Here is a 25,790-nt window from a genome sequence, read left to right as displayed (position 1 = left end):
ATGAAATCTCTCTCTCATATAATTCGTCCTCCAGTTGTTGCTGTAGTCTCTAAAACTCACAGACGGCAGCTGCAGACATTTTTGTTATTGCCACATAGAATATTCACATCTGTTAGATATTAGTAAATCCTTATGTGTTGTGTGTGTGTGTGTGTGTGTGTGTGTGTGTGTGTGTGTGTGTGTGTGTGTGTGTGTGTGTGTGTGTGTGTGAGGGAGAGTGTCTGTGTGTGTATTGCAGTCTTCTTGAGTTTCATTCAGAGCCCCAATGTCAGTGAGAAAAATCTTGGAATGCCTCCAAGGTCGAGGTGGAGAAAATTCAGAGAAAAACTGTTGAGGAACAGAGGCGCATAAGATGGAGAAAGACAAAGAAAGAGAAGGTAAAACCTAAAAACTAAATCCGCTCACATTTGCTTGGAAAATATAAAAGTGTAGTTACAAATGTCATCTCCAAGTCAACAAAAGTCAACAAAACAACTAAAAATGGACACATTAAAGGCAGTTTATTTAGCATAACTGAATCTAATTGGCTAAAAAAAACAAAGCACACTTTTTAAGTATTTACTTTCCAACATTTTCTGTTTATTTCATTGTCATGTCCAGTTGCAAATGGCACATCATGAGAATAAAATAAAAACGAGGTTCAAAAAACTGCATTTTCACACCTTAGGAGATCTTACCCCACTAAGGAAGGCACAAACACTTTGTCTTTTTCTTTCAGCACATTCACATGAAAAAGCTTTAGCAAAGTGCAAATCAACTTGTCATCAACAATAAGCTAGAGTTAAATAAAAAAACACTGTTGGTTCCAGTTGTCAGGGCAATTCTGAATACATGTAACCCAAAATGGCCACAAACACCACAAGTAACAATTTGAAAAACAAATGATTTGCTTCTGACTCACTTTGTGTGGCTGTGTATATATGTGTATGTAAGGAAATCTGAATCTCTGTTCTGATGTGAACAAGCATATTTCTACAGTTTTTTTTTCTGAGCCACGGTGCAGCTATTTAAAACCTGGCCTCATTACAAAAGCCAGCTCACTCTAAAAATGTTTTTGGGAGCAGGAAGAAACCCTATGGCCGAAGGCTCGGCTTATGAGACACGGCTGTATGCTCATTTTGCATAAGCAAATTTTTGACCATTATGTAATAGCACATTTAGATTGTGAATTTTCTAGAAGTAGCTATTATAAGGAGGCGAAATTAGGCCATGAAAGCATCTGAGAGACAGTTACATGATGTGCATTAAATAGCTTGCAAATGTATTTTTGCCTAATTTCATGACAGAATTTCACCCCACACTTTACAATAACGTTGCATTTGTTAACATTAGTTAATGTACTAACTAACTTTTTTTTACAACAGTCATTAATCTTAGTTAAATGTATTAGTAAATGTTGAAATCAACATTTAACTAAGGTTAATAAATACTGTAGAAGTGTCATTCATTCTTAGTTCATGTTAATGTACAATATCAGTTTTTAAGATTTTTAATGTTTTTTAAAGAAGTCTCTTCTGCTCACCAAGCCTGCATTTATTTGATCCAAAGTACAGCAAAATTTTTACTATTTAAACTAAATGTTTTCTATTTGAATATATATTTTAAAGTGTAATTTATTCCTGTGATCAAATCTAAATTTTCAGCATTATTACTCGTCTTCAGTGTCACATGATCCTTCAGAAATCCTTCTAATATGCTGATTTGCTGTTCAAGAAACATTCAACGAAACCTGAAAAAATTCTACTCAACAGTTTGAAGCATAACAACAACAACAATAATATTAATAATAATAAATGTTTTTTGAGCAGCGAAACAGAATGTTAAAATGATTTCTGAAGGATCATGTGAAAAATGATGCTAAAATTCAGCTTTTTAATCACAGGAATAAATTAGATTTTAAAATATATTCAAATAGAAAACAGTTATTTTAAATAGTAAAAATATTTCAAAATTGTACCGTTTATATTGTATTTTGAATCAAATAAATGCAGGCTTGGTGAGCAGAAGAGACTTTATTAAAAACAAAAAAAAAACATTAAACTTTTGACTGGTAGTGTAGTTAACAAATGTTATCAGATGCAATGTTAATTTATTGTAAAGTGTCACAATTAACTTAATCATTGAGATCAACAGGTTGTGCGACAATAATCCAGTTTTTAAAAAATATTTTGTCAGTATAGCATAAATTTGTGCTCTTAAAGGGACAGTTCATCCAAAAAATAACATCGTTTGAAACCTGTATCCATTTCTTTCTTCTGCTGAACACAAGAAGATATTTTGAAGAACTTTGATAACCAAACAGTTTTGGCACCCATTGACTTCCATTGTGTTTTTTGTCCATATGATGAAAATCAAAAGGGTCCAATGTTGTTTGCACCCCATTATTCTTCAAAATATGGTCTTTTATGCTCCACAGAAGAAATAAAAAAGCTGTCAGAATTTGTTTAATTTATTGAATTAGTTTTAAAGCTAATTTGTGCATTGTCATCATTTGTGCATTTGTTTACTTTTACATTCAAATGTGTTTCTGTGTTTTGAGCCATTCGATTATGATGAGATATTTAAGTATGTTGTGTGATATGGACTGTATCATCATCTTGTGCTTATGCTGTAGAGAATGTGTTATGTTTATGTCTAGGTTTACAGAACACACATGTTTGTTTGTATGTGTGTGGATTGATGAATGTTTCTCAGTATTCCCACAATGTTGCACCAGCAATGCCATGACCGCTGGCTTTGAGCACCCCAGCATGGTCTCCTTTTAGATACTTGCCCTCCTTTGTCTTAATGGCCACTTTATTATAATCACAGAACTCAAAGTGGAAATAGACAGGTGTGTCGTTACTGCTGATCACAGAGCCGTCCGCCTCCACTGTCCAATACTTGCCCACTGAGTCTGAGCAGAGAAATAAAAATTGTAAATAACAGACAACACAGAATTTCTAAATAATTAAGAAATCATTACATTGTTTAAGTTTTATAAATTGAAGTGATTACACATGCTTTTTGATTATTAGCATTTGATGTGGAAATTTATCCAGAAAAACAAAAAACTAAACATTTAATTGGGCCCTATAAAGTTTTTTTTTTTTTTTCATTTTAATTAATTAATTAATTAGTTTACTTTATTTTTTTTATTTTGTAGGCTTTCGAGAATTTTTTTATTTTATTTCCAGGACTAAAAATGTCCTTTTTTAAATGAAAATCTGAATATAAAACAGATTTTATAGGCTTTTGATTTTAAAAATATTAATTAAAGCATTAAAATAATATACAGACAAACAAAAACTGACAAAAAAAATCCTGAAAAAACAGAAAAACAAAATTTGGGAGAGAGAGAAAAAAAACGGAGTTTGGTAATAAATAAATAAAACTAAACATATTTCATAGGGCCCTAATATTTATTTCAATTATTTCATTTAAATATTTTGGTTTTTGGCAGACTTTAGAAAAGTTTTTATTTTTTATTTTTATTTTTTATTTCTTGGACTAAAATGTAAATTTTTCTTTTTATTTATTTATTTTATTTATTTGAAAATGAACACTTGAATGGCCCAGAATTTGGGATAACATAAAACAGATTTCATAGGCTTTCTGATTACAAAAAGATGTCAGTTTAAGCTTTAAAATAAAATACAGACAAATAAAAACAGAAAAAAAAATCTGAAAATACAGAAAAATGAACACAGAAAAACAGATTTTGGGTGGAAAAAACTGAATTTGGTTTAAAAAAAAACATAAGGCCGTAAAAAGTATTTTATTTCTTTTTTTCTTTTTTTGTAGACTTCAAATATATATATATATTTAAATTTCTTTTTTTATTTATTAATTTACTTATTTTTTTAATTTTTGAAAATAAAAATTTCAATGGCCCAAATTTTTTGTTTGAAAAAAAAAAAAAAAAAAAAAAAGATTTTATAGGCTTTTTAATTAAATTTAAATTTTTAAAAAAATGTTAATTTAAGTGATAGCATAACATATAGACAAATAAAAATATTTTTTTATATTTATATTATAATTTATTATTTTAATCTAGGATTACATTTGTTGTTGTTTTTTTTGAAAATGAAAACCAAACGTCCCAGAATTTGTGAAAAAAGAAAACAAATTTAATAGACTTTTACAAAAAAATAAAAAATTAAAATAAAACCCAGACAAAAAAAAAAAAAGGCAAACCTGGAAAATTAAAACAGAAACACACAATTTGGTAATAAAATTAAACAGATTTTATAGAGCCCTTAACATTTATATTTTTTTACATTTTAGAAATTAGATTTTAAAAATTCCAAGATTAAAAATGTCAATCCAAAAAATTAATTTTGAAAACACATAAAACATACTTCAAAGGCTTTTTGATTTCAAAAATATGATTTAGACATTAGAATTAAATCCAGAAAAAAATAAAACTGAATTTGTTGAAAAATAAAACAGAATAAAATAAATCAAAATTAAACGGATTCCATATAGGGCCCTAAGTAATGAGTTACATCCTATCAACTGTTAGTAAATCTTCATGAATTGCAGTAGCACTATCACTCACCTTTGAGGCTGTAAGCATTGTTGTTGTACTCTAACTGGAAGACATCGTAGGATGAGCGGTTGGAATCAAGCGTTCCGGTTCCTTGTTTGCGGCAACCAATAAAGCCGTGTTCCCCACGCAGCACTATCAAAGGCCTGTTGATGAGCTTCAACACAAACTCCTCCTGCTCGCCTGTTAAACAAAACAACACTAGCTAGAACATACTATACATAACCTGTTAGCCGTGAATAATAAGTATGGTACTATTGATTTACAAATGCATGACAAAAATTGTCAATCAGACACAAACCTGCAGAGTCCACAGCGGCCGCCAGCTGTCCGTTCTTCTTGGCTGCCAAGTATTTACCATTACTGGCCTTCAGTGCGACTTTTGATCCTTTCCACTCAAGGTCAAAAAAACAACTGGCTGATCTGGGATAAACAGATAGATATTTAATTGTCAAATAACTTGAGTAAACAGATGACCATGCAAACAAACATCTTCCCAAGGCAAGCTGTTTTATTTGCATTCCCTATTGCCTTTATTTAATTCCTCTTGCCATATGGTTCACTCTGCAAATATCTTTCAGACGCCAACTGGCTAATCTACTTTGTATAGTTAATTGTGCTTACTTAGTGGAGGCAGAGCATTGGATCGCTCCACTTGGGGTGAGACTCCAGTACTTCCCATTACATGATCGGAAGGCACAGCGCTTTGTCTCCCAGTCCATCTCCATTTGAAACACTTCCTGATCAGATTCCTCATCCTGATTGGCTGATAAATCAACCCCTAAAAAACAGTAATTCAATCAAAGTGTGATTTCAGCCAAGACACTAGGAGAGTGAAGTTGATGAGTAGATATTGTGAACACATGAACTGTGTACAGTCGTGGCCAAAAGTTTTGAGAATGACACAAATATTAGTTTTCACAAAGTTTGCTGCTCAACTGCTTTTAGATCTTTGTTTCAGTTGTTTCTGTGATGTACTGAAATATAATTACAAGCACTTCATACGTTTCAAAGGCTTTTATCGGCAATTACATGACATTTATGCAAAGAGTCAGTATTTGCAGTGTTGGCCCTTCTTGTTCAGGACCTCTGCAATTTGACTGGTCATGCTCTCAATCAACTTCTGGGCCAAATCCTGACTGATAGCAACCCATTCTTTCATAATCACTTCTTGGAGTTTGTCAGAATTAGTGGGTTTTTGTTTGTCCACCCACCTCTTGAGGATTGACCACAAGTTCTCAATGGGATTAAGATCTGGGGAGTTTCCAGGCCATGGACCCAAAATGTCAACGTTTTTGTCCCTGAGCCACTTAGTTATCACTTTTGCCTTATGGCACGGTGCTCCATCGTGCTGGAAAATGCATTGTTCTTCACCAAACTGTTGTTGGATTTTTGGAAGAGTTGCTGTTGGAGGGTGTTTTGGTACCATTCTTTATTCATGGCTGTGATTTTGGGCAAAATTGTGAGTGAGCCCACTCCCTTGGATGAGAAGCAACCCCACACCTGAATGGTCTCAGGATGCTTTACTGTTGGCATGACACAGGACTGATGGTAGCACTCACCTTTTCTTCTCCGGACAAGCCTTTTTCCAGATGCCCCAAACAATCGGAAAGAGGCTTCATCGGAGAATATGACTTTGCCCCAGTCCTCAGCAGTCCATTCGCCATACTTTTTGCAGAAGATCAATCTGTCACTGATGGTTTTTTTGGAGAGAAGTGGCTTCTTTGCTGCCCTTCTTGACACCAGGCCATCTTCCAAAAGTCTTGGCCTCACTGTGCGTGCAGATGCGCTCACACCTGCCTGCTGCCATTCCTGAGCAAGCTCTGCACTGGTGGCACTCCGATCCCGCAGCTGAATCCTCTTTAGGAGACGATCCTGGCGCTTGCTGGACTTTCTTGGACGCCCTGAAGCCTTCTTAACAAGAATTGAACCTCTTTCCTTGAAGTTCTTGATGATCCTATAAATTGTTGATTTAGGTGCAATCTTAGAGCCACAATATCCTTGCCTGTGAAGCCATTTTTATGCACCGCAATGATGGCTGCACGCGTTTCTTTGCAGGTCACCATGGTTAACAATGGAAGAACAATGATTTCAAGCATCACCCTCCTTTTAACATGTCAAGTCTGCCATTCTAACCCAATCAGCCTGACATAATGATCTCCAGCCTTGTGCTCGTCAACATTCTCACCTGAGTTAACAAGACGATTACTGAAATGATCTCTGCAGGTCCTTTAATGACAGCAATGAAATGCAGTGGAAAGTTTTTTTCGGGATTAAGTTCATTTTCATGGCAAAGAAGGACTATGCAATTCATCTGATCACTTTTTATAACATTCTGGAATATATGCAAATTGCTATTATAAAAACCTAAGCAGCAACTTTTCCATTTTCCAATATTTATGTAATTCTCAAAACTTTTGGCTATGACTGTACTTTCATAAATCTGTACTATAAAAAGTGAAATGTGTAAAAAACTGCATTTTCATCAGCCATCACTCTAGTCTTCAGGAATCATTCTAAAACGCTGATTTGTGACCACAAACCCAGTCTTAAGTAGCACAGGTATATTTATAGCAATAGCCACAAATACATTGTATGGGTCGAAATTATTGATTTTTCTTTTATGGCAAAAATTATTAGGATATTAGGTAAATTTCCTACTGTAAATATATCAAAACTTAATTTTAGATTAGTAATATGCATTGCTAAGAACTTTGTTTGGACAACTTTAAGGGCTATTTTCTCAATATTTTTTTCTTTTTTTGCACCCTCAGATTCCAGATTTTCAAATAGTTGTATCTCGGCCAGATATTGTCCTATCCTACAAACCATACATCAATGAAAAGCTTATTTATTCAGCTTTCAGATGATGTAGCCTATACAATTCAGTTTTGAAAGATTTTGTATCACAAGGTCACATTTCTGTGATTCAATTTATTTGATTCAAAATACAGCAAAAGCAGCAAAATTGTGAAATATTTTTACTATTTAAAATAACTTGTTTCTATTTTGAATACATTTTTAAAATGTAATTTATTAAAACATTTTGTAACTTTATACACATTACCATGGGCGCCATTAGGGGGGGGCAAGGGGGGGCAGTTGCCCCCCCTGTGGTTAGTCATGGAATCCTCGACAGCCCCGCTGCAACTGCTTTAGCCAAGCTTAGGCTCGGTTGTAGTTGGGAACTAGACGGTGCTATATAACCCTCAAACGAAAGCAAAGCAATTGAAGATCTGGCAAACTATCCAACGTGTTTTTGCAGCGTTGAGCAATGTAGCCAATCACAGACATATATGTTGTTTCCGAACAATTAGAAACACTTGTCAGAATTCACTCACTGCTGAAAGCGCCTGATCGGTTTTTATTAAGTGCCGTTTTGTGCGCTCGTGAATCATCTTATGAGTGTAGACGCGATGTAAATAAAATATTAATTGTGTAGTTTAGAGGGCTTTATTAATTATAATGGAATTTTGTGAGATCTCTATGAACTTTTAGTGATAATAAGGGGAGCGTGCTTTGCACTTTCCAGGCTATAATCCATTTAGAATTTGTATGAAACTTTCGTTTTTCGGCACATGCAAGCTGATATGTTTTGGGAGTGACATTTGCATATTTACGCTGGGTTTATTCTCGAAATAACGGTGAAGCAATAGACGGGATAAAAATATATTTTCACCTTCTCCCAAAACAACTTACTGTTTCAGCTATAAAATAGTTCAGTTTTGTATGTAATGGCAAAATGTTTATATTTAGTTTCGTTTTTTATTTAGCTTATTTAGAAAAACACTTGGAGCATTTTTTATTCGTTAAATAGCCTATATATATATATTTACCGAACAACGCCCAGCGGAAGACTGATCATAGTCTGTTTGATCAGTTTGCCTTCTCAAATCATCACGACTTGCCTTAAATCAAATCTATAGATATAAAACAGTTTAAGTATAAAACAATGGTAGTTTAAACGTTACAGATAAATGTGCGCTATATGCGCATAGTTTGTGCAGAAAGTGGAAGCTAAAGCTTGCAGGACATCGAGGCACCAGCGCATCTCACTTGCATTTTTTTCATTGGAAGCAATTTAAATTATCCGTCATTTTTGCTCACAAAGTACGAGTAATACATCGAAAAAAAACGTTAGAGCATTTTTATAAAATAAAGAAAACAAAAATTATGTGCTTTCTGCCGTCTGGTTCTTGAACAGGAGTGCTTAACAAAATGAAGCGAAATGCATGCCTCACAGACATAATAAATACATTTATAGAAAGCTTTAAATTATTACTTAACGAAATAAAACAAATCAAAAGCACAAACTCTTTCATGTAATCCGTAAAGATGAATTTCTCTCTAAAGGCGCGTCCAAAAAGGAGATTGCGACACTGACTCAGAATACACAAATTAATTAATAAATAATTCATTTATGTCCTTACTCTTTCCTCGACACATTCATTGTTATTTATTTTTGCCGGTGCTTGGGGCGAGTTTTAGCCTATTGTGTGCGCTTGAACGCGGATTCAGCTGCGCTAAAGCACACTAAACGGTGTCTGAGTCGGTCTCAAAAGTGAAAGCGAAAGTGAAGTTTCGTGTTGTTTCCACCAGCGCGGCATTTTTTTTTCTTCACCATAATTGATGGATGTCTAAATTATGAAAATAAGGAGAAGCCTAAAACAGGCCCGATGCCGGCCCGGGTCTGAACTATGACGTGAAAATTGGCCAGAAGCCGTAGGCCTGGGGTGTAAAAAAAAGTCAGGGCCCATCGACCCGAGCTGAAGCGCAGCGCTTTAATTAACTGCTTTGATGTGCATGCAATACCGTAGGGCACTGTTTTAATGCTTACATCTGATTTTTTTTCTTGCCCCCCCTGACTCAAGAGTCAAATGTCGCCCATGCACATTACTATTAAAAAAACTTTTTTTTAAAAGTCAGTAAGGGGAAGAAATTATAGAAATTAATACTTTTATTTAGCAAGGATGCTTTTAATTGATCAAAAGTGATGATTTGGACATTCATAATGTTACAAAATATTTCTATTTTAGATAAATGCTGTTCTTCTGAACTTTCCATTCATCTAAGAAATGTGAAAAAAAAATCTATTCACCTGTTTTCAACTCAAAAATAAATGTTTTTAGCAGCAAATCAGAATATTAGAATGATTTCTGAAGGATCATGTGACTGGAGTAATAATGCTAAAAATTCAGATTTAAAATCACAGGAATGAATTACATTTTTAAATATATTCAAATAGAAAACAGTTGTTTTAAATAGTAAAAATATTTAACAAAATTACAGTTTTTGCTGTACTTTGGATCAAATAAATACAGGCTTGGTGAGCAGAAGAGACTTATTAAAAATAAATCTTACTGGTCAAAAACGTTTGACTGGTAGTTTACAAATGTGGGCAGGACAATCATTTTACAAACACTGAAAAAATGTTAACCTAAAAACGGTTACATCTAAATTAACTACTTTTAAATAATATCTTAATATATAAATAAAACAAAATTCCATTTGTTAAATCAGGCAGTTTGCAGGTAACAATGACAGATTACCATTTTGTAGTGAAGGCTGAATCTGAAACTCTTAAACTGAGCTTTCATGCAGGCAGTGTTTCACAGTGAACACAAAGAGAACACCAAAATCGCCCAAATATGGTGCATAACCGTTTTTAACAGTATTATTTATTAATCAGCATGCTGCAGTCAAATCTCACCCTGGCGCATGGAGATGTTCCTCTCGTTGCTGGCGGTAAGCACCACTTGCCCGTGACTTTGCTCGAGGACAAACAGCTCATCTTTGCCGACGCGGGCGCTCTTGCCAGACTTCATGGTCCCGGTGGGGCCCGTGGGAGCGATGTATTTGCCCGTGGCGTCCCTGAAAGCCACCTTCCCCGCGCGAAATTCCAGCGTGAAGCCAGTGCCCGTGCCCGGCTTGGCTGTCAGGGCACCGCTGCACGTTAGGAAGCGGTTATCGGCGGTTTGCAGATGATACCGGTGGTCCAGGTAGACGAGCGTGAGCAGCGAATCCACGCCCCACGGCACGTCGCGGTCCACGGCGAGCTCGTTCCTGTCGGCGCACAGGTGCGCGTACCGCTTACGCGAGATGCTGTAGACGTTCACCTGAGGATGGACGGCCAGGTGCACGTTCCATTTCTCCGCAGGCGAGATGCTTTGCGCAAAGCAGGCGATCCGGTCCTCGGTCCCGCCCAGGTAGCGCGAGTGGGGCTCGGACTGCAGGGACCACCGGCCGTCGTCGTGGGCGATCACGAGGAACCGACAATCCGGGCCGGGCTGCTCGCTGTCTGCGGTCACGTTGCCGTCCTTGTCGGTGGCGAGGTAGCGACCCAGGTGGCTTTTGATGAACACGGCATTGGAGTCTCCGTGGTCCCCGGACTGCTCCAGGGTCCACACCTGCTTTTTCTTCATGGAGCTCGCCGAGGCGTTGATTTTAAAACCAAACGTCTCCGCTGTCAGATACTTGTTATTGGCGTTTATCAAACCAAACCGGATCACCAAAGTCTCGCCTAATCCTTCCGAAGACATGCTGGAGCTGTTTGGATGTTACGGTTCGGTGAGAATCGGTGAGCAGCGGTTCTGAGGAGTGGGTGTGACGAGTGATGTACGATGGCGCGCGAGAGAGAATGGAGAGAGAGTGAGAGACACAGAGAGGTTGGTGTGTGGGAGAGAGAGAGAGACTGTGTGTGTGATGCTGATATGTTGGCTGTATGTAAACTTTATAGGCGTCTTGCTATTTTATTTCACACTCAGAAGCATCACAGAGGATAGCTGTTTGCAACACTTGATTTACTCTAGTAAAATGCAAAGAGTTTGAGCCGCTACCTTCCCACGTCATCTTGCTGCTGTTGCTATGGGAAGAGTAGGGCAATATCCTAAATTAAAGTGTCTTCCCTTGTGAAAACAAGTACACTTTTATGTGTTATTAATGTGCCAACAGAATGTAATATCTTAGGACACTTATAATGCATGTTATGTAGGCTACATTAAAATGAAAATCTATTACAGTTTAAATTTATATTAAATGCAAGTTGAACTTTATGACCCACTTATAGAACTTGTTGCCTATATATTTATGTCATGTGTGACCCTGGACCACAAAACTAGTCTTAAGGGTCCATTTTTTTTCATCTGAAAGCTGAATAGGACAATAGTTGGCTGAGATACAACTATTTGAAAATCTGGAATCTGACGGTGCAAAAAAAAAAAAAGAAAAAGAAATATTGAGAAAATAGCCTTTAAAGTAGTCCAAACAAAGTTCTTAGTAATGCATATTACAAATCAAAAATTATACTTTGAAATATTTACGGTAGGAAATTTACAAGATATCTTTATGGATCATGATCTTTACCTAATATCCTAATGAGTTTTGGCATAAAAGAAAAAATTTTGACCCATACAATGTATTTTTGGCTATTGCTACAAATATACTCGTGCTATTATAGGACTGGTTTTGTGGTCCAGGGTCACATTTAATAATTCTATTGTATATTTTTTATAATTCTATTGAAATACAGTTCAAAGGTACTGCAGTGACAAGCATTTTTGTAAGCCAAATTTGTGATTACGCATTTGTAATTATGATTAAGTACATATGTCAAAAATAAATGTTATATCAAAAATGCACCACAGTTAAAATTATATTCAAATGCTTTGTTTTTATGTGCCAAATGTGACATTATAGTGCACTTTTTAAAAGTGTACTTTATTGTGTTAAGAACAGAGTTGGGAAGGTGACTTTTGAAATGTTATAGGTTATGGATTACCTAAAATGTAACTATTTCAATTCATTTATTAACGTAATTGATTACATTTGATTACACTTTACACCTCTTTTACTTTGAGATCATTGAGGTTAAATACAGACTTAAAATCTTAAGATATAGTTTAATAGTTTTGACACTGTTTTTGAAATCAAATACTTGCATAGCTACAACAGAAAACACTGGCATCTAACAATGCAAAGGGGAAAAACAGTTAATCTTAAAAAGCATAGCTAAGATCAGCAATATTTAAAACAGCAGTAATGATTACAAATCCGCATGTAAGGTGTGGCCTTTTAAAATTAATATCATTGACGTTTAAAACTGTAAAACTATAGATCAGGGGTGAATGGGATACTGAACATTCCTTCTGCAACAGCTATCAACCTGTAGCTTTGGCCCGAGGGCTTGAGCACGGTCAGTATCTGGATGAGAAACCTTCTGGGAAAGCCAAGGTTGCTGCAGGATGCTGACCAGAAGGGGGCGCTCATCATGTGCTCTATGCAGGTTGTAACCTAAGGCACCAGTAAAGTGATGATAGTATTAAACAGGCCTAAGTAAAAGGCATCGTTGTTCAAATGTGATTCTAACTCTCAAGGGTGAGTAAACCCTATAGGTCTTTTTGAGAGGATGGGTATGACTCTAGCATAAAAATACGAATATATAATAACATTCAGATTGAACAAATCTTTTATGTGACTAACTCATGAATAACAAGTTAATTTGTTGATTTTGGCCCATCAGCTCCCATGTAAAGCATGCTGAGAACTACAAACCCCAAGACTGCACATTTGACAGAATTACAAACAAAATGAAAGAAATTAAAGGAGTAGTTCACTTTCAGAACAAAAATTTACAGATAATGTACTCACCTCCTTGTCAACCATGTTTTTTTTTTTTCTTAACTCGTAAAGAAATGTTTTTTTGAGGAAAACATTTCAGGATTTCTCTCCATATAATGGACTTCTATGGTGCCCCCGAGTTTGAACTTCCAAAATGCAGTTTAAATGCAGCTTCAAAGGGCTCTAAATCTAAATCTTATCTAGCAAAACAATCGGTTATTTTCTAAAAATTTTTACAATTTATATACTTTTTAACCTAAAACACTTGTCTTACCCAGCTCTACGTGAACTCTGTTTATTCCAGTGGAAAAACCTCCATCTCATTTTCTCCTCCATCTTCAAAATTGTCCTATTTCACTGCAGAAGTACCGACCCAGTGTTTACAAAGTGAACGTGCAAAGAAGATCAAACACCCTTTACAAAAAATGCAGTGATGTAGGACAATTTTAAAGTTGGAGGAGAAACTCAGTTCAAACTCAGGGGCATAGAAGTCCACTATATGGAGAGAAATCCTGAAATGTTTTCCTCAAAAAAATATAATTTCTTTACAACTGAAGAAAGAAAGACATGAACATCTTGGATGATAAGGGGGTGAGCACATTATCTGTAAATTTTTGTTCTAAAAGTGAACTACTCCTTTAAGTAAAAATACCACAAATCTGCATTTTCCCATTTTTTTTTCAGTGCATTTAACATTTTTAAATTACTTAAAAATCTTGTTTGGCCTCACCAGTGTCATTCAAGTAATTATTTCATTACAATAAGAATATAAAATATAAGATTAAAATAAGTACATACACACAGGAAATCTATATACATCATGTTTAATGTGAGTATACTGTATATTATGGATCTAACTCTGTATTTTCTGCTTGAGAATGGACTGCTCATACTGTGGATTTATACCACAAAATGATACATATACATGTTCTGCAAACATATCCTCTGCTCAGCTGAAATAAGGACATGATGAAGGAAGCAGGAACTTGCTCAGGTTATTTTCAGGGCAAACAGCAGCTTTCCTCTTCCTCTTGTAAAGGACAGGATATTGATTGAGTCCTTTATGCTCTGCTGACTGTTTGATGGAAATTAAATCTCTCCACTCATATGCTCTCCTTTTAGTTTTTGCACATGCACACATGCAGAGATAAAATTATTGATTGCATTAAAGGAACAAAGTGTTATTCACATCAGTTAGGCTATTTCTTATACAGACAGATATATGTGTGCTGGATTCAAGTTAAAATTCTAGTTGCAAATAGAATCAACATGAAATGTAAAATTTAAAAATCTAAAAATTTGGAGGGAAAAAAGACAAAGCATCTCTGTGACAAGAAATAACACTACTAAAGCTAGGTTTAGGTTGCATTCATATACATAGAAGGAATTAAACAAGCTTAATTTACTGTCTTAATGAGCTGAACTCTTATGTGGCCCACAGCTATACATTGCTGACCTGCTTCCAGGCTTCCAGACTGCTCTGTCAGTTCAAAATCAGCATTAACTAAGATACACTTGTAATCACTGTGTGCTAATGAAGTAGCGTAAACGATGCACAATGTGCAAATCTCTGGATTTAATGAGGTTCATCTGTCAAACCCAACTAATGAAACCATTAAGTGAAAATAACATCCTAAAATATATAATGCTGCAAGCTAGATTTAGTTTTTTCTCTCCAATTAACTCAAAAATAAGTAGCAGTTAAAATATTGTTAATGTGCAATGTGGCATATTTCTAATTTTGAGATTAGGAAGAATCTTTTGCTATTACTTGTCAGCTTACATTTTTGTAAACATCAGTTCACACGATACATGTTGCATCTCCTTCTTTGTCCAAAGACCTGAAAGATTGAAAGTCAAAAACATGGTAACATCTGGATTGCTTCATCCTGGTGTCTGTTGGGGATTTGTGCCCATGATAAGGAAGGTATGCCAAAAAGTCAAAAAGGCATCTTGAACGCTTGAACCCGACCCCATCTGTGTGTCATGAAAGTATTACATAGCCTTGCATTAAATCTTGCATGATCTATGAGTGTTGCTCAGACTCAACAGCTCTCCCTGCTGATGATTTTGTAGTTGTTGAAACTCACTGTAGAAAATATGATTATAATTTGTACAGAAAAACTTTTTTATGATACAATAAATATTGGATTGGTGAAATTTTAGGTCTGCATTTATTTAATCAAAAATACTGTGAAATACTATTACAATTTAAAATAGCTATAAATCTCTTATTATTAAAAACAGTTTAATATTTGTAATGCTTAATTTTTTTTTTAGATTCTTTGATTAATAGAAAGTTCAGAAGAACAGTGTTGAAGGAGAAATCTTTTAACATTATAAATGTCCTTCTTGTCAAATTTGATCAATTTAATGTCGTTGCTTAATAAAAGTATTTATTTATTCTTTTTAAATGACTGACCTCAGACTTTTGAACAGTTTTGAATTTTAATTTTAAATACACAGTTGAAGTCAAAAGTTTACATACACTTTGCAGAATCTGCTAAATGTTCATTTTTTATTTAGTACTGACCTGAATAAGTAATTTTATATAAAATATATTCACATATACTCCACAAGAGAAAATAATAGTTGAATTTATAAAAATGACCCCGTTCAAAAGTTTACATACACTTGATTCTTAATCTTTTTTTAGTGATAGTTGTTCATGAGTCCCTTGTTTGTCCTAAACAGTTAAACTGCCCACTGTTCTTCCAAAAAATCCTTCAGGTCCCACAAATTCTTTGGTTTTTCGGCATTATTGTGTATTTGAATCCTTTCCAACAATGACTGTATGATTTTGAGATCCAACTTTTCACACTGAGGACAACTGAGGAACTCATATGCAAGTATGACAATAGGTTCAAACACTCACTGATGCTTCAGATGGACAAACGATGCATTAAGAGCCGGGGGAGAAAACTTTTGGACAGATTGAAGATGTGTACATTTTTGTTATTTTGCCTAAATATCATCTCTCTCTCTCTCCCCCCCCCCCCCCCCTCTCTCTCTCTCTCTCTCTCTCTCTCTCTCTCTATATATATATATATATATAAGTTAAATTACTTTGGTCTTCAAATGTGGTTTTCACTCATCAGGCTCTCAATGCATTGTGTTTCCTTCTGAAGCATCAGTGAGCATTTGAACCTTATGTAATAGTTGCATATGAGTCATTCAGCTGTCCTTAGTGTGACAAGATGGATTTAAAAATCCAACAGTCATTGTTGGAAAGGGCTCAAATACACAAAAGTCCTGAAAAGAAAACAAGAATTTGTGGGACCTGAAGGTTTTTGTTTCTGAAAAACAGCGGGCAGTTTAACAAGACAAACAAGGGGACTCATGAACAACTATCACTAATTAAACAAACAAACAAAAAAAAAAAAAAAAACACATTCAGGTAACAACACAGAATTAAGAATCAAATGTATGTAAACTTTTGAACAGGGAAATTTTATAAATTCAAATATTATTTTCTCTTGTGTTAACATCTGTTAACATCTTTTATGTGAAATATCTTATTCAGGTCAGTACTAAATAAAAAAATAACATGCATTTTGTATGATTCCTCTTATTTTGGTAAAATAATTAACATCAAACAAAGTTTATGTAAACTTTTGACTTAAACTGTACCTAATTAAACAATTTTTTGTGTGCCAAAAGTGCTAAAATGGAGAACCTAAGTGACATGATTGCATGTTTACAACCATGTGAAAAGTGAAATTGAATCTTTTTTCAAATGTGCCTGAGTTTGTGCATGTTCTGACACATATACATTCCTGAAATGACAGCCACTTGAGCCGCCACCCTTTTTTCCTTATTTAGCATGTACAATCAGAGAACTTATTTGGAATATAAATCGTGTTACATTTTATGAGAGTTCCGTATGAGAGCTCCTTGCCTTTTTGCTACACTCTCCCGTAGAAGCCTAATTAGGCAACATAAAGTTGGCTTGCACCAAATATCTCAACTAAATGCAAAGCACTGAGCTTTGAACTGCTCTGAGTAGGATTAAGCAGGACTGACCTATTGCCATACACGGAAAACACCTGGGAAAGGTTTGTACCTGTGGAAAACAAACATTGGGGTTACATCATGGCATACAGTATGTCATGTATCTTACTCACACAACCAATCATGCTTAGTTCCTTTCTGTCAACTTTGGTCATTTTGGATATATTTCCATATTAGGAGCCTACCTGTCCCCTTTGTTTAGAAAGAGCAGCATCCACCAGTCCATCCCATCAGATCTTTGCGTGAGTGTGTGTTACCTGTCAGTGCTTCCATATAGGGTACTTCAGGTCTGATGGGTGGAGACAGTCAGCAGGGCACTTATAGTGTATGTATATGTAATCTTATTGTGTATTTCCATCCTCCTATGTTAAATAAAGTACAGAGGACCAATAATGTTTTTTTTAAAACAAAGAATCCTTCTGAATAAATTCAGTGACAAGAGAACAGAGACAGAGTCTCAATCACTCTAATTTCCGCTTTAAGGAGTCATGTGACTTCGCCTTGGCGTTCCAAAGTACTATACCATGTGACTCATCCAGAGATTGCCTTATAAGGAGATTGGCTGAATATCTCTTAAAGGGCCCTGAACACAGTGCCTCTGTAAACAAGACACAACACAAAGGTTATTTAATTTACTTTATATTGGGCAGCATAACATGTTAACATGTTTGAACTCTGTATATGGCTACATGGAAGAAAACATTTAATTTCTGCTGTGAGTGTGTGTGTGTGTGTGTGTGTGTGTGTGTGTGTGTGTGTGTGTGTGTGTGTGTGTGTGTGTGTGTGTGTGTGTGTGTGTGTGTGTGTATGTTGGTAGCCTCCATCACTATAAACATGACCATATGTCAAAAAAGCTGCCTAAACTAATAAACGACTGAACAATCTCCCTTTACAAGCTTACCACAGTTTATACGCTAGACTTGTCTCTAAGAGTGGCCTAAATTAAGCTTGGCTTACTTTTTATTTCCTTTCTGATATACGCTCCAGCGACTTCCTCTCAGAATTGTCACAATGTGCTGTGGGTGTAAGACTTTAAGTCGTCTATCTCTCTTCCTCTTCCTCTTTCTGTTTGAAACATCCTTATAAGGGCTTCAGTATTCTGCTGATGAGAGAAACAATATTGATTTCAAAACAGATAGAACACCACCATAAACACGCACATATGCTATAACCGGTGGAGTTTTAGCCCCCCACACCCTAAACATCAAGCTGATACTCACACACCCCAGAGAGATTGAATGCTCTACATATTCCATACACTAGGAATGTGAAGCACTTTGTGAAAAATGATGTGGCAATAGGCTGTAACAATGACTCATTCACCTCTGTGACTAAGCTTATCTTTTCTTTATGGCTCACTGAGCTATAGGTATAATGTTAAGATTAAACAGTTGAGTTCACTGTGGGAACCGGTACATACGTACTCAAAAGTGAATATTAATACAGTTGCACGCCTAGGCATGTTTGGATGGGGTGGGCGGGTGTATTGGGTGTCAATGCTGTTAGAAGGATCATTCCAGGCATCTCTTGATGACAAGTCACTTTCGTCACTAGATAAATCACACACTACTACACTGTGGTGACACACTCATGCTTCAATATAACTAGCTCCTGGATAGTTAACATAACATAAAACAAAATATTGTTGTCTTTTCAGTTTCACATTGGTAAAACAAAAAATGCAGAGCACCCCAGTCAAGACGTGTTGCCACGCGTCCCAGATTGCCCATGCCAAAGGCAGCACACATAACATGGATTATCACTTACTTATAAAACAAAATACATTAACTCATAAAGAATAAATAAATATGGGGTCTCGTTTAAGTAGAATAAAAAGCTTTCAGAAACTTTTCATTTCTTTTTGATGACATGCCTGCTGAAAAAAACAGCATATGCTGGGTTAGGTATGTTTTGGTGCTGGGATGCTGGCCCTTTGCTGGTTTATGCTGACCCTTTGCTGGTCCTTTGCTGGTTTATGCTGGTCCTTGACCAGCATAAACCAGCAACATGACCAGCATAAACCAGCAACATGACCAGCATTAACCAGCTAAGGACCAGCATAAACCAGCTAAAACCAGCATCCCAGCACCAAAACATACCTAACCAGCATATGCTGTTTTTTTCAGCAGGGATTTGGGGCTAAAACCACTTTATCAAAGGTTTACTTTGTCAAATGCTAACACTGAGGGAAATTTAGCCTTCAAAATGGCCGCATTTAACATTTAGGAAACACTTATGACGCATACTACTATTTGACATATGAGTATTATTTAAAAAAATCCAAAGTAACAAAGCGTGTAGTTTGTGAGCACTCCCAAGGTTTGTCTAATGCAGCAGCGTGAAACGTAATCGGTTATGACGTATTACGCAAAAGCCGGGCTGACAGGAAGTGTCCGGTTCAGGCGAGCAGCATGCCATTGTTTTGTAGGCTCTGTTTTGCAGACAACCCGATAAGATGAAATGTTTAAAAATTAGTTGATCTTGTGTACTTAAGAGCCACTGTGTATACAGGAGACATCGGTCCGAACATGAAATCGTCAACATTTCATTCATATCTGAATGACTCCTGAAGCATCCGCAGCCTGCAGCTGCATTCACAGCATTACAAACGACAAACTGATCCAAAGCATTGTGCACAAATTAAGTGACCTGTGATTACCTAAAACAGTGCAACGGTGACAAGTTAATACTAATTTACAGTCGATCTTACAGTGGTCATGAGAAATATCTGTAGTTTAAATGGGAGCCACGCCCACGTAGTTCATCTAACACAAACTGACCTATGTGATATTCGCATTAAGCGAGCAATAAATGTCTTTTTATGAGCTAATCCTGAATGAATCGCCTTGAGCTAACGTACGATTATGTCATATAAATTGGAAATATCAAATCAAAAAGATATGATCAAATAATTCTCCTGTTTTACCAATAATGAAGACTCCCATATAGGCTACTACACTATGGTCATTTCTAATGCAGTTACATACAATAAAATTGAAATAATGACAAATAATGTATGATTAAGAAGTTGTAGGAAAACAAGAACAGTATGTCGCAGTGGGCTGCAGTGCTGTCTGTCATTCCTGCATCCTGATTAAAGGCTTATTTAAATGTATTTGATCCATTGCTAGAGTTTCAACGAGATAGTAAGCGAACTATTTAGTCGCTATGAAAAATGTATTACATACAAAGTAAAAAGCCACAACTGAATCTACACTGAATCGTGAGATAATGTCACTGCGTCCTATGTCAAATCAATTTAATTTCTTTTCACTCATCAATAGTATATATAAGGCTACGTGGAATTAAATGACTTTTCCTGTTTTCATTTTTAAAATAAATTTGCCTGCTCGACTTGCCCTGCCATACATTATTTCAATTCAGAACTTGAATTTCAAGCAACTAGCTTGAAACTCGCCAAGTGGACGGCGGCTGGCCAATCAGAGCGCTCGATGCCGAAAGTTTACCTTATATGGAAGGAGCCGGCCGCAGCGCCGGGTATAAAACTGTGACCCACCTCACGCATAGTATTGTAGAGTTTTCAGTGCACGCTGAGAAGATCTTCACACTCCTTGTTCACAATAACCTACTAATACACAGGTGAGACTGGCTTTATATCAATATTAAATGGCGTTTAGTATTATGTTACTATAACTAGTAACGCTGGTTGATTTATTGAAGTTGATTTATTATTGTTGAAGTTACGCAGAGCACGTATTGGTATGTGACTTGAGTTTTAATTCTGAATGCGGTTTTAGTAAACCGTAATTTACTGAGTTTTACAGCTCTGCTTTTAAACCTACAAATATTCTATGCCTTTTTAAATCTCAATGGTATCAACCGCTAGTAATTTTAGTCTTCTCAGCTGGACGGATTTAATCTTAAAGCTGCTTTCTGTAACCAGATGAGCTTCATTTATGCTTTTGGATGTAAAGTGCTTTTAACTGATTTATGTAATGCAATTAATTGTGGATTTATTAGACTAAATGGTTTTCTCAGTGGCTATGTTCGCAGTTTGAATGGTGGGTGTGGCCACTAACACAGTAACCGGCATCTCTTCCGTCAGAGACGTCTAAACCTTTAAAAGATCGTTTGACGTTTCTTTTTGATTATTTAACGTTAGCTTTAATGGGATTTCAAAAGGCTGGTTTTTCATTCACTAAATAGGATTGCAGCACTCGTATATGCTAAAATGCCTGCATTTCATATCCTCTTGACGAAGGTTAATTTTTGCAAGCATAATGGTGGCCGTCTGGTAAAGCGCTTCAAAAGCGCTTATCTCGGCCTTTGAAACTGGGAGTGGTCGTGTCCGTTGGTCTGATTCCACACGCTGAATCGGCGGCATTGAGCTGCTCGAACTTATTGCCATATAAGGCAATAGTGAGACTGCCTGACCACTTCCTTTGTCTCAAATCGCTTGGTTTCATCCCTGCGCCTTTGCGCCTCCTACCGGCCAGTCGTCAAAACTTCAGACATAACCGCCTAAAAGAGAGACTGACGATTTCCTTTTTAACAATTTTCCTCCTTTTTACAGCCATGGATGAGGAAATCGCTGCCCTGGTCGTCGACAACGGCTCCGGTATGTGCAAAGCCGGTTTTGCTGGAGATGATGCCCCCCGCGCTGTTTTCCCCTCCATTGTTGGCCGACCCAGGCATCAGGTATATACGTTTAATTTTTTATCTGACGACAGTTTATTAATGGTTGAAGTTTTAAAGTGTCTCATTATTGCCAATAATACTACTCATTGTTTTAAATGTAAAGCCACCGTTGTATAGCGTTTAATGCAATACAGATTTTCAACGAAGCAAAGTGTTAATTTTGAACTTTAACTACAATTTTAGCTGTACAGCAGCTTTTACAGACGACATTCAACTAAATTGAGATTAAATGACGTTAATGTTGACATTTGTTCAATAAGTGTCAGTTTCACATTAATCGATTATGAAGATGCTTTTAAAGACCACTGTACAACATACTATAGTGTTATCCATCTATTTGGTTCAGGTTTTAGTTTTCATTGAATACTATTAGTGTTTCTGAATCTTAAAGGTTTTTCAAGCCAATTTTATGTATGGATTCCATCCGCATCCCTTTGAAATAAACGTTACTCATTTCCCTTTGCTGAATTGGTTGGTACCTAATCTTCAAACTTCTCTTTTTCTCCAGGGAGTGATGGTTGGCATGGGACAGAAGGACTCCTATGTGGGAGATGAGGCTCAGAGCAAGAGAGGTATCCTGACCCTCAAGTATCCTATTGAGCACGGTATTGTGACCAACTGGGATGACATGGAGAAGATCTGGCATCACACTTTCTACAACGAGCTGCGTGTTGCCCCTGAGGAGCACCCTGTCCTCCTGACAGAGGCTCCCCTCAATCCCAAAGCCAACAGGGAGAAGATGACACAGGTGTGTTTGTGTCAAATCTTCCTATGAATCCTACTGCTCTTGTCTCTTTCCTCTTGGTTCACTTCCTTTCTATCCATTTCCTCTCAGGCTCTCTGTCCTCTGCCATGACCTCCTGATAGAAGGTTTATCCGTCTTTGAAATGTGTTTTCTGCATGGTTGACTTTTCTGATGCTTCACTTTTCTAACACTGTCTTGAGTGTGAGAAGTTGTTGCATGGTGACCATGCAGTGCCTTTTTGGTTTTTGAACTTCAAGAGTAAAGGAAGATGTCTAACATCTACATTTGCTTGTTTCTACAGATCATGTTCGAGACCTTCAACACCCCTGCCATGTATGTGGCCATCCAGGCTGTGCTCTCCCTGTACGCTTCTGGTCGTACCACTGGTATCGTGATGGACTCTGGTGATGGTGTGACCCACACCGTGCCCATCTACGAGGGTTACGCTCTTCCCCACGCCATCCTGCGTCTGGATCTGGCTGGTCGTGACCTGACAGACTACCTGATGAAGATCCTGACCGAGCGTGGCTACAGCTTCACCACCACGGCCGAGAGAGAAATTGTCCGTGACATCAAGGAGAAGCTGTGCTACGTGGCCCTGGACTTCGAGCAGGAGATGGGAACCGCTGCCTCATCTTCCTCCCTGGAGAAGAGCTACGAGCTGCCTGACGGGCAGGTCATCACCATTGGCAATGAGCGTTTCCGTTGCCCTGAGGCTCTCTTCCAGCCTTCCTTCCTGGGTGAGTTTCATGCTGTGTGTGAAATGCAGAGGGTTATGTTCACCGATTAGATCAGAAAGATTAACTTTGGTTTCTTTCATACAGGTATGGAATCTTGCGGTATCCATGAGACCACCTTCAACTCCATCATGAAGTGTGATGTGGACATCCGTAAGGACCTGTATGCCAACACAGTGCTGTCTGGAGGTACCACCATGTACCCTGGCATTGCTGACCGTATGCAGAAGGAGATCACCTCCCTTGCTCCTTCCACCATGAAGATCAAGGTGATGCACCTTAGCTGTCTAATGTCTCTTAGTTGCAATTTAATCTTGTTGTTAAAGTGAGCTAACATGTCTCTTCTCCCATAGATCATTGCTCCACCGGAGCGTAAATACTCTGTCTGGATCGGTGGCTCCATCCTGGCCTCCCTGTCCACCTTCCAGCAGATGTGGATCAGCAAGCAGGAGTACGATGAGTCCGGCCCTTCCATCGTCCACAGGAAGTGCTTCTAAACAGAACTGTTGCCACCCTAAATGGCCATGCAGTGGGATTGAAACGAACGACCAACCTAAACCTCTCGAACAAGATGACATCAGCATGGCTTCTGCTCTGTATGGCGCATTGACTCAGGATGCGGAAACTGGAAAGGGAGGTAGTTGTCTAACAGGGGGAGGAGCTTTCCCCGAGAGGACTTCAATGTACATTTCTTCTTTTAGTCATTCCAGAAGCATCTACCACTTCGCCCTCGTCGCTGTGGGCATACATGACCTTTGTTATAGTGTTTATGTAAATTATGTACTCAAATGCATTGTTTTTTCTTTTTGTACTTCAGCCTTAAACTTGGCCCAGTTTGTTATTGTTGCAATGATGGGGAAAGCTTTACCTTTTAAACGTGAAGATCTTGCAGGACTCCCCTAGGGTATGTGAATGAGGGACGTCCCTTACGTATGTAAGCCAGGGTGTCTCTGTACACTGACAAGTAAACCCAAATAAAACGTGCACATATAAAACCACACGCTGTCTCTGTCTTCACTTCTCTTAAGCAGTTTCTCAGGTTTAAACCTTGTTGAATTCAAACAGTATGCTATAATCTTAACTGCAGTTTCTAGCTGGTGTCTGTTGGACCAAATGTGCATTAAGTTGGCTGTTTGTTCAAACCTGGCTCCAGCAGTGTCAAAGCATTAATGGCACATTTTAAGTCCTTTTAAAACAATATTATTTGAGGCATGATCTGGGTTGCCATAATTTAGCACGTGAGAAGTTCTTTAGTTTTCATACCACTTGTAAAGTCAAATGTCTTTAATGTTGCTTGTACAATCTTGAATTAAGTCCTTACAATTGAGGTGAAGTTTACATACACCTTGCAGAATTAGTAAAATTTTACTAAAATAAGCCAGATTAACAAAATGATATTTAGTACTGACCTGAGTGAAATATTTTACTTGGTCCACGAGAAATAACTTATGCCCACTACAGACAAATCTTTCAGGTCCACAAAGTCTTTAGTTTTTCAGCATTAAGTATTTTGAACCCTTTTTAACAATGCGGTTTTTTTTTTTAACTCATGCAGCTATTACAGAAGCTTCAATGGAAAAATTCTGCATTAACAGCCAAGGGTGTGAACTTTTGAACAGAATGAAGATGTGTAAATTTTTCTTATTTTGCCTGAATATATTTTCTTTTAGTATTACCTTTCAAAAGACAATTGTTAAATTTACCCTGATCTTCAAATTCAAAAAGTCCCCCCAACTCTTAATGCATTGTTTATCCTTCTGGAGTATCAGTGAGCAATTTGCACCTGAAAAGATGCATCTCAAAATCATTTCCTTGTTGGAAAGGGTTCAAATACACAGACAATTTGTTAAACCTGAAGGATTTTTCTGAAGAACAGCAGGCAGTTTAACTGCCTTGGACAAACAAGAGACACATGAACAACTATCACTAAACAAAAAAAAAAAAACACACCTGTGGATCATTCAGGTAACAAAACAGTAAGAATCAAGTGTATGTAAACTCTTAAACAGGGTCATTTTTATAAATTCAACTAGTATTTTCTCTTGTGGACTATATGTAAATGTCTTTAATGTGAAATATCTTATTCAGATCAGTACTAAATAAAAAATAACATGCATTTTGTATGATCCCTCTTACTTTGGTAAAATTAACATTTTGCAGATTCTTCAAGGTGTATATAAACTTTTGACCTCAACTGTACAAATGAACTGCACTTTAAGTGGTATTTTAGGTGACTTTGTTCATTCAATCAAGTTACACCACATTGTTACAAATCATATATTAAAAATAAGAGATAATACTCTATGCTGTTCATGAGAGTTTTTTTTTTTATTAAGGTAAAGGACAAATAGCATACTATTAAGCCTGATATACTTTACCATGAGCATGTACAGCAGTGTACATTAAACCTGAATTGAAAGCAATTTGTTTTAATAATTTTAGTCTCATGTGTGGCTATTACGGTATTATTTAGTTCACTAACTCCAAGCCAAGT

At 36.8% G+C, this 25,790-nt stretch overlaps 2 protein-coding genes across 2 annotated transcripts; one reads left to right on the top strand and one right to left on the bottom strand.

Moving 5' to 3' along the window:
- Nucleotides 1-557: 557 nt before the first annotated feature.
- Nucleotides 558-11,600, bottom strand: fscn1b (fascin actin-bundling protein 1b). The gene is made up of 5 exons (XM_073842278.1): nucleotides 10,239-11,600; nucleotides 5,153-5,309; nucleotides 4,830-4,951; nucleotides 4,541-4,711; nucleotides 558-2,896 (listed from the first exon to the last, which is right to left on the bottom strand). The coding sequence occupies exons 1-5, from the start codon at nucleotides 11,065-11,067 to the stop codon at nucleotides 2,691-2,693; spliced, it is 1,485 nt and encodes a 494-aa protein (XP_073698379.1). The 5' UTR covers nucleotides 11,068-11,600; the 3' UTR covers nucleotides 558-2,690.
- Nucleotides 11,601-20,637: 9,037 nt separating this feature from the next.
- Nucleotides 20,638-24,294, top strand: actb1 (actin, beta 1). Its single transcript, XM_073841754.1, has 6 exons — nucleotides 20,638-20,755; nucleotides 21,690-21,814; nucleotides 22,323-22,562; nucleotides 22,861-23,299; nucleotides 23,384-23,565; nucleotides 23,650-24,294. Exons 2-6 carry the CDS (start codon nucleotides 21,692-21,694, stop codon nucleotides 23,791-23,793), a joined length of 1,128 nt encoding a protein of 375 aa, XP_073697855.1. The 5' UTR covers nucleotides 20,638-20,755; nucleotides 21,690-21,691; the 3' UTR covers nucleotides 23,794-24,294.
- Nucleotides 24,295-25,790: the final 1,496 nt, after the last annotated feature.

Source organism: Garra rufa, chromosome 6 (genome assembly GCF_049309525.1).
Source record: "Garra rufa chromosome 6, GarRuf1.0, whole genome shotgun sequence".
Classification (NCBI taxonomy): domain Eukaryota; kingdom Metazoa; phylum Chordata; class Actinopteri; order Cypriniformes; family Cyprinidae; genus Garra; species Garra rufa.
This window is presented reverse-complemented; position numbering and strand designations above follow the sequence as displayed.